At 51.9% G+C, this 9,242-nt stretch overlaps 1 protein-coding gene across 7 annotated transcripts in view; it reads right to left on the bottom strand.

The window, feature by feature from the left end:
- Positions 1-9,242, bottom strand: part of Ppfia4 (PTPRF interacting protein alpha 4) — a 52,579-nt gene that overhangs the window by 21,933 nt on the left and 21,404 nt on the right. For 5 of the 7 annotated variants that reach the window (XM_070041796.1, XM_070041798.1, XM_070041794.1 and 2 more), the window contains 10 exons: positions 9,118-9,201; positions 8,724-8,855; positions 8,383-8,445; positions 7,682-7,773; positions 5,489-5,597; positions 3,074-3,282; positions 1,541-1,781; positions 1,143-1,178; positions 789-922; positions 332-498 (listed from right to left, as the gene is read on the bottom strand). In XM_070041796.1, coding sequence (XP_069897897.1) covers positions 332-498; positions 789-922; positions 1,143-1,178; positions 1,541-1,781; positions 3,074-3,282; positions 5,489-5,597; positions 7,682-7,773; positions 8,383-8,445; positions 8,724-8,855; positions 9,118-9,201 — 1,267 coding nt within the window. The remainder of the gene's footprint in view (positions 1-331; positions 499-788; positions 923-1,142; positions 1,179-1,540; positions 1,782-3,073; positions 3,283-5,488; positions 5,598-7,681; positions 7,774-8,382; positions 8,446-8,723; positions 8,856-9,117; positions 9,202-9,242) is intronic. The other 2 variants (XM_070041800.1, XM_070041799.1) reach the window with 1 other exon arrangement.

Genomic DNA, 9,242 nt, shown 5'->3' on the forward strand with positions numbered 1-9,242 from the left:
TTTCTGAGGTGGGAAGAGCCTCCAGAGTAGGAAACTCTCCCCCCCACACCAGCAGTCCAGTCTTTGACCAACTGCACAAATCCCTGCCAAATAAACAGCGCCCAGCTACTGCCTCATGCTCCTAGGCACAGGAGCTACCACGTACAAGAACATTTATCCCATCCCAACATAGCACTAACTGCCCTCTGTGTGAAACTGATATATTCCTACCTGCCTGCACTTCTTTCTGCCCATGGCCCCTTGGAGGCAGTGGGGAGGCCAACTGTAAGTCTGCTCTCTTGCCTGACTTCCCAATGCCCACCCAGCCCTCTGCTGCAATGGGGGCAGAGACCATGGCCTGTGGCTCCATCCCGACTCAGCTGGATCAGCCTCCCTTTCTCCTTCTTCCCAAACAGGCGGCCAATGGACGACTTGATGCCCTTGCGCTTGGCGCCTTTGTGCAAGGAGTCCTGGCTGCTGTTGCTGCTGCTGGGGTTGCTGCCTTGATCCTCCAAGGCACTACAGGATTGGCAGACAGGAGCCGGTGGAACAAGAAAAAACATACTTAAATTATAGCAGGAGAGATAGAAGGTAGAACTCAGGAAGAACTTAACTGTCAGCAGCGGGGTGGGGCAAGAGGGTGGGATCAGAGTAGGGAGGACATGGGAATACCCATTCCACATGGTGTTTCAACAAGAAGCAAAACAGGCAAGCACCAAGGACAGGTGCAAAGTGCTTTCTCCAGAGGCAGAGGGAAGGATGAGATGGCGCAGGGCAGAGACAAGAGAGGTAAGGCCCATTCCACACACCTCTTGCCTTCTTCCTGGCTCAGGGCTGGGTGGCCAAGCTTCTCTAGCCGCAGCGTCCTGGGTGAGGAAGGAGGAGAAGTCTCACATTTTATGGTGGCTTTATCCTCTCGGTTCTCTTCCCGAGACACTGGCGACTGAACAGACAGTGGGCCGTCAGGGGATGGAGGGGGCCAGGTGGGCCTGCCTACCCAGCCCAGAAGATGAGGCAGAGGAGCGGAGAAACAAAGAAACGCAGTGGGGGAGGCCCTGCTGCCTTTTAACTTCAGACTCTGCCCCCAGGACCCTGGGGGAGAAGTGGAAAGGGAGGGGCTTGGGAGGTACCCCGTTAGTACCTGGTCATCAGGCAGCACTCACCAGCAGCTTCCTCCTATGCTTTCTTAAGTCACTGGGCTGGAAGAGAGAGAACAGAGTGAGCTGGGGCTCCCCCCGGCTGCCCTAACACCTACCCCAAGAGGAGCCCAGGAGACAGACAGGGTGAGAGTCAGAAGCCAGCCTCACGCTGGCCTGGGGAGAACAGAATATCAAATCTCACCTGGAGAAGTTAAGTCAAGAGGACAGGACGGGAGAGGTGTGAGAAGTGGGGTGAGGGCACAAGAGTGTGGGCAGTAGGTGAGCTTTTTAAGCGTTTTGTGTGTACCCAAGGGAGATGCTATGAAAGCCCTCCCCTGCGCTGCAGGGCATGCTAGTCTGCACACATTGTGGGAACATGCCAAGCCCAACTTTGTGCTTATCAGCTGTACAAAGACTCTCACCAGGGTCATGACCCCCATTCGATCCAGGTCTTGGGCGGCACTGCGGGAGGTGAGCTTTGGTGTGGAGCGGCCGCTGAGTGGTGGGGAGGCACTGGCCAGGGACAGGGCGGTCAGAGAGGTGGGAATGGAACCGCGCTTGCGCAGCTGTGTCAGGTTTAGCGCCTCCATGCTGCCACTGGTCACGCGTGTCTCGATCTCCTCTGCACGCAGCTCTGTGGACTCCTTCTCTTCCTGGATCATCCTGTAAGGAGGGCAAAGCCAGGCCTAGCATAGTGCTGTGTAGACTCACAGGTGGCAGCTCTGGGCGTTGCCCGCTCTCCACCCTAGGACCACAGGCCTGGCAAGGTGATGTTTCTGGTTGGAATGCTCAAAGCTTGTGGCTTAGAAACATTTCTCTCTTCCGGGCTGGCCTGCCTCACAGGTAGAGGCTGGGGAAGGAGGCATTTGGTCAGTGAGACACATACTCTCCTCCAAGTGAGCATTCTAAAGCTATCTCTCACTACCTACAGGGCACTTAGAGCCAGGTCCTCTGCTCTGTGCCTCATTTCCCATATGCCAGATCTGTAGTGGTCAGTCAGTAGCTCCCAAACACAGGGCTTTTAACCAATGGTGACCCCAACGGGATTTCCCCTGGCCCATGAACAAATAAGAAAAAGAATAATGGGTGTGCCCAGGAGACACTCAGCAAGGAATATGTATATATATATATATATATATATATATATATATATATATATATATATATATATATATATATATATGCATGTGCACATACACACACATGCACACACACATGTTAACACACATCCTTCAAGACAGCTCTGGGAGTGTTAAAAATGGCCTTCCTTGAGCCTGGTGCTGGTGGCTTACTCCTATTATCCTAGCTACTCAGGAGGCTGAGATATGAGGATACCAGTTCAAAGCCAACCAGACCAAGAAAGCCAGAGGAGGGGTGCGGGGAAGCTGGAAGTGAAGCTGTGGCTCAAATGGCAAAAGTGCTAGCCTTGAGCATAAAGCTCAGGGACAGTGGCCAGGTCCTGAGTTCAAGCTCCAGGACGGCAAATACAAAGACACACACACACACACACACACACACACACACACACACACACACACACACACACACACACACACACACACACACACACACACACACACACACAAAGGCCTTTCTTTTGCAGCATGATTATGATGATAAATGGTATTTATCTTTCATGGTTTACTTTGCAAAGTAAAAGGTGGGCTGTCATATTACTGTGTGACTCTCCTTCTGTGTGTATATGTGTGTATGTGTGTATGTGTGCACATACACTCTACCTATGGACATTCTTTGAAACTAATTTGTGAAATCCAAAAGTGTGGAGGAAATGGACAATTAATCTGACCCTGCCCCTCATGGGTCAGTACTGAACCAGAACCTTCCCAGTGGACTCCTAGACTGTGGCACTCTAAGACTGTAAGAGACAAGCCAATACATGTATCACACACAGGCCCCATCCTTGAAGGCTCCCTAGCCCCCTGCCCAGCCCCAACCTGATCTCCTCGTTGATTGCATCCAGTTGCTCCTGTAGCATCATGGCCAGGGTCTGGGCATCCGAGTGACCACTGGGGGAGACAATATCCACAGCACCCACCAACCCCCCTCGTTCCTCCTCATCCACATCGGAGATCTCAGGGTCGCTGTCAAAGGCAGGCGTGGCTTTGGGGGCCAGCACCCCAGGCAGTGGTGATGACTCCCAGTCCTTAGCAAAAGAGGAAGATAAAAAAAAGCAATAATAAGACCCCTGGGAAGTGGCGCTTTGGCTCAAGTGGTAGATCACTCACCTTAAGCTGAAGAGCTCAGGGAAAGCACTGAGGCCCAGAGTTCAAGCCCCATGACCAACCAAAAAAAGAAAAAAAGAAACTTTGGACTGGGAATATGGCTTAGTGATAGAGTGTTTGCCTAGCATGCATGAAGCCCTGGGTTCGATTCCTCAGTAGCACATACACAGAAAAAGCTGCAAGTGGCACAGTGGCTCAAATGGTAGAGTGCTAACCTTGAGCAAAAGAAGCTCAGGGACAGTGCTCAGGCCCTGAGTTCAAGCCCCAGGACTGGCAAAAAAAAAAAAAAAAGGCCCCTGGATAGCTGAGGAGCAGGACTTTGGCTGCTTTACTGAGACCATGTTAAAAATGCAGAATCCCACTGATATTGGTCTGTTAATGTTGCATTCTAAGAGATTCTTCTTGAAGAAAGAGCTAGCAGACAGATTACAGATTCCAGAGAGATTATCTGGGTTCAGATCTTGGCTACATTAAATAGTAGCTGGATAGCTGTGGCAAAGTTGCTTAACCTCTCTGTACCTCATTCTATCTGTACAAGGAGGACAATAAGAATATATGTATGCCTCACAGGTAGTTGTAAGGCTTCAATGAGGCATATATAGTACCCAACACACAGCAGGCTCTCTAGAAAGGCTAATGATTTCTACCTAAGAAACATCAGGCAAGGTAACTAGCCAGGGACCAAGAGGAGAGCCAGCAAGCCTGTCTATCTTGTGTGCTTTGGAGTTTCAGTACATCACAAGAATTTCTGGTTAACCCTGAGAAGTAGCAATTTTTCAGAAATCATCTTATGACATCTTCAATAGACAAAGGCTCAGGAAAGGAATAGCATGCGCCTGGGCCAGGAAAGCAGAAGAGCAGGGAAAGGAATAGAGGGGTCCAGGGACAAAGATGGGCTCTAACACACAAGCTCCCAAGTTCTCCTTAGGGATGTCTTCTACCTCCCGTGACTTTAGTCTAAGCTCCCTGGATGCTACTGTTGTATTCTTTTTATTTTTATTTTTTTGGGGGGCGGGGGGCGGTCGTGGGCCTGAACTCTGGCTAGCACAGCGCTCTACCACTTGAGCCCCAGCGCCACTTCCGGATTTTTTTTTTCTGCTTATGTGGTACTGAGGAATGGAACCCAGGGCCTCATGCATGCAAGGCAAGCGCTCTACCACTGAGCCACCTTCCCAGCCCTACTGTTGTATTCTTATAAACAGATAAGTGAAGGACTGAAGGGAGGGAGAAAAAAGGAGTACCTTCAGACTTTTTGTCTTATCAGGGATTAAACTCAGGACCTCACACATGACAGGCCTGGGGTTTACCATCTGAGCTATGCCTCCAGCCCTTCCCTTTGAATATTGTTTTTGAGATAAGGTTTCACTTACTTTGCCAGAGATGACAGATCTTCCTGCCTCAGCCTCCTAAGTGCTGAGATTATAGGCATGCACTGCCACACCTGACCTCAAACTAAAGGCTACTTAAAGGCCAAGATGAGTCTTCCCCCATCCAACTAAGAGATCTTTCTTTCTCCATCTAAATCTTACAGTGTCCCAGAAGACGTAGACTCAAGACGCAATAAGACTAACAATTAGGGGACCAAGCAGGAATCTGGCTTCCCCAAAAGATGGAAGTCAGCCCTTGTTGGCCCCTCATCTTCTTTTTTTATCCCTTAATCTCCATAGCCAACTCAGCAAGAAGCCACAGCTGCTTCTCAGAAACCCCAGGTGTCATCCCCAGGGCCAGTTAACATGTCATTCCCTCCCTCATCTCCCATAAATCACACTTTTGTTCTAGGAAGCCAGCCAATCCCATCTTACCCCTCCCCCAGCCCCTTCGTGGCCACCAGAAACACACCGCACACCCAAGCACACGTGCCAACACTTCAGTGTGGCCTCAGGAGCTGGCTGGCCACCTCCCAGCCCCCACCTCTTGTCCACTAGGAGGCTGAGGCAAGTGGGGGTCACAGCTGCTGCAGTTGACGATGGCCCCAACCCCAAGGCTGCAGCTGTTGTTGCCATGGGGGAGGCAGGAGAAGGATTTGCACCACACGCCAGCCATCTGTGCCACTGGAGCCAGGCACGCGGCCGAACTGACCCCAAACTCCTGAGGGAGACACACACGCACACACACTTCCACCCTCACCTTGGCAGACTCGTCCCTCAGTGCCGAGTAGAGTCGATGCAGGCCTGGGGGTGCGTGGGTGGTTGCGCTCAGGGAGAAGCGCAGGTCTGCTGCACTGCCCACATGAGACCTTGGGGAGCAAGAAAGACAGGCCCTGAGGACTGAGAGCCCCAGCTCCTACCCCCTGGGCCAAATGAGTCAGAGATCTTCTCCTTGGAGGGGAGCCTTAACAGGACATAAAGCTACCATAAATCTTTGAAGGACTGCTGGGAAAACCTGAGATTAGACTTAGTCCCTGGTGCTGCTGGGTGAGAGTGACCAGCAGCATCCCATTTAGTATAAGAAGGTTCTGGTCTTGTGATACATTTTTTTTAAGTTGCGAGTCTTTGATCTTCTACAAGTGCAATGGAGCAGGGCTCCAGATACTAGGAAAGGCCAATTGGACTGATCTTGAAGGTCTTTTAAACTTCTCTTCCATGGAAGGTGTTGGTGTCCTGGTCTTCTTCTGGTAACTTATCTCAGGACTCCTTATAATCTAGACTGAGTCCCTGTCTAAAATTCACCCTGGGTATAAACCACCAACACCCAGCAAAATGCCATTCTTGTTTGAGATAGTCCAGGTTGGCCTCAAATTTGTAACCGTCCTAGCTAAGGCTTCTGAGGTGTTAGGATAAAAGGTACATGCCACCACATACACCCCCGCCACAGAATATTAACCTGGTTGATATACTTCCCTCTCCTTTTCCCTAATTCAGAGACTGATTGTTATGAATGTAGTTGTGAAATTCTAATCAGAAACCTCTCCCTAGCCCCAGGAAACTTCAGGAGGCTCTGACACAGTGCCACAGACATAGGCAGATAAACCACCTTGGCTGGCTCCTACGCATCTATCCAAATGTTGAGACCTTAAGGTCACAGTAACAATCTAAAGTGTGGAGAAACCATGCCTGCAACACTTCTTTCCTATGTCTTCCCAGCCCAGAAACCTCAAAGGAAACCAGGAGTAGGGGCTAGGTAAACCTACAAACTATATCAGACACCTGGAGGGAGGCAGAGATCCTGCCTAGGCCCGTCCTCTTCCCTGCAACTCACACCAATTCCATGATGGGTCCAGTGACTCTGCAGAGTGCTTAACTAGTAAGAGATGCAAGCAGTAGCAAGGGCTTGGGGAATTCCAGACCAACCGAATCTTATTAACTGTGGGTCTGTCCCTTCTAATGAACCTACAGAAAGGACAAGAGGAATCTCAACTACCATTGTATGCCTCTGTCCTTTGCTCCTATGGACCCCTATATACAATAATTTCTGATGAACTTGAAGATTAGAACTTGAGTGTCCACTGCCCAGATGTTTCAAGCTTCGGCATCTTTCCCTCATTCTAGCACTGCCTCTATGCATTCAGATGAACATTCCCTAACCCTTTCTTCACAGTGGCTGAACCCTGTTTTCCTGAAACAGGAAGAACACTGAGCAAAGGGAACCACAAGGGCTCCATCTAAGTTTTTAGAGAAAACAGCCAGAAACCATGGAATCTTGAGTGGCATCATCTGCTTCAGTCTCCTTGACTCTGATCCTATCTCTCTGGACTGAGAATGGAGGGCAACCATGAGGTCTGTACACAATGCCAACAGCTTCACAAAATGTGGAGGTAAATCTAGAGGTTCTCTAAAATGTGCATGGACGCTCCACTCACCATGTCTGATAATGGGATGCCATAACCATGTAACTGATTATCATGGCATCTTCTGACCATAGGAAGTTTTGACCAACTCATTTCAATCTTCCTGCTGCCTTTCCAACATCATCTACTTTCCACTTCATCTACTTGAACTTGGGTTGGTCCTCACCTCCCATTGAGCAGAGTGAGCTAGAGTGAGTGGCACTCCCTGCCAGTGGACCATGGGACAGGAGAGCACGTGATGTGGCCGACCTCTCTCAAGGGTAGGCTCTGTCAGTGACACAAGAAGCATGGCCCATGTGGACAAGGAGCCCCCTCTGCTTACTTGCCTCACTGTCCCTCAGGGGATAGAACACCCTACCTAACTGCCCATTTGAGTTCCATGACTGACCAAGTACTTGAAGCTTCAGTATCCCACCCCCAAATGGGAGGAGGGCCCTAAGATCCTGGGTGGCCTTCAGATGAGGGGAAGCCTCTTTTCTCAAGGTCCATCCAGGACCCCATCCTGGCAAACCCTGCCTCCCATGCTCCAGTACCTGGAATGGATGCCATCCACAAACGGCCCCCCTCGACCCTTCAGCTGGTCCACCTCTTGGCGCAGCTTCTCAATCTCTTCAGACAGGCGGCCCTGTGCCAGGCAGACACAGGGTGGGGTGGGGGCCAGGGAGGGGCAGAGAGGGAAGAGTGGACATCAGAGAGGGACAGAGAGGACAATGGAGTTGGGGAGAGGCAGAAGAGTACACCTAAGGCCTGAAGTAAGGGGCCCAGGACCACTGATGACACCAAAGAGAAGAATATGACTGGAAAGTGAGCAGGTCAGCCAGGGAGACCCTGGGAATGGACTCTACTGAAAGAGATGGACTGACCCTCATTACCAGACAAAAGCATAGCAACTGAGGTTGGGCAGCAGAGGGGCCGGTGCGCTGCCACGTACTGCTACGGCAGAGACAGTCATCAATCCTCCCTGCCACCAAAATCCTCTCACACATCCAGTCACCGGGCCCTGAGTCTGCTGCCCACGCTGTGCCCTGTGTTTACACCTCTATTCGCCACCTCTGGGTAGTAATACACACAATGTCTGTACTGTGTTGGGCTGTCATGAAAAAACGATGTGCATGGACTAAGAGAGGCTGACACAGAGCTGGGTATCAGAGCAGCTGCATGACATCCAGGTGTGTCCTTTCCTGGGACACCCAGGCCCTCCCAGGCTGGACGGGGCTGGCCAGCAGCTGGGTACCTTGTGATGGTGCTGCTCCTCAATCTGGCGCTGGGAGCTCTCCAATTCCTGGACCAGCGTGTTCTGGGGGAGAGCAGCTGTGAGCCAGGTCCTGACTCTGGCTCAGGCCTGTGCCTTCATCTCCCAGGTAGAACAGACCCTCCAGGCCTGGGGTCTCAGCCTGCCTCACCTGGCCCAGCTGCTGTCCAGACCCACTCACTGAAGTCCCCGCCATGCCCGTCTGCCTCACCATGATCACGCCCCTTTTCTCATGCTCCCTCTCATGTCCAACCTCTAGCCTTTGGACAGGCTCCATCCACCCACCCACCCATTCCCCACCCCAACCTCCAGGCCCTCCGCACCTTCTCCTCCAGGGCGGCCATACGCTCCTTGAGGTGGAGCTGCAGGCGTTCATTGGACTCACTGAGCAACCGATCCACAGTGTCTGACAGCCGCTTGTTGTGGTCTTCATTCATCTTCTCCCGCTGGCGCACCTGCACAGCCGCCGGCCTTCAGAAGGGCCTGGTGCTGCCCTCTCCAGGAGCCGCCCATTCCCTCTGCAGTGCTGCCCTCTGCTCTCAGGCTCTCTCCCCCACCTCCTCCCCCATCTGCCAACCTCTTTCTGGCACCGTGTGGCTCTCTCTGTGGACAGGTCTTTCCTCTGTGTCCCTCCTCCTCTGAGACCCTCCACAGCCCAACCTGTGAGCCTGCCCTGGGGACAGGGAGGTGGCCTGAGAGCTAGCACAGTGCCCTCACCCTTGCCAGCTCCTGGTTCTTCTCCTCTAGCTGCCCTTCCAGCTGCCGCAGGTGCTCCTCAATGTTGCCGTGCCGCTCCTCAGCCTAGGGGCAGGGATGGGTCAGTGCACCCTGAGATCTTCATT

This window comes from Dipodomys merriami, unplaced genomic scaffold (genome assembly GCF_024711535.1).
Source record: "Dipodomys merriami isolate MVZ:Mamm:240054 unplaced genomic scaffold, mDipMer1.0.p SCAF_31, whole genome shotgun sequence".
In the NCBI taxonomy this organism is placed as follows: Eukaryota; Metazoa; Chordata; class Mammalia; order Rodentia; family Heteromyidae; genus Dipodomys; species Dipodomys merriami.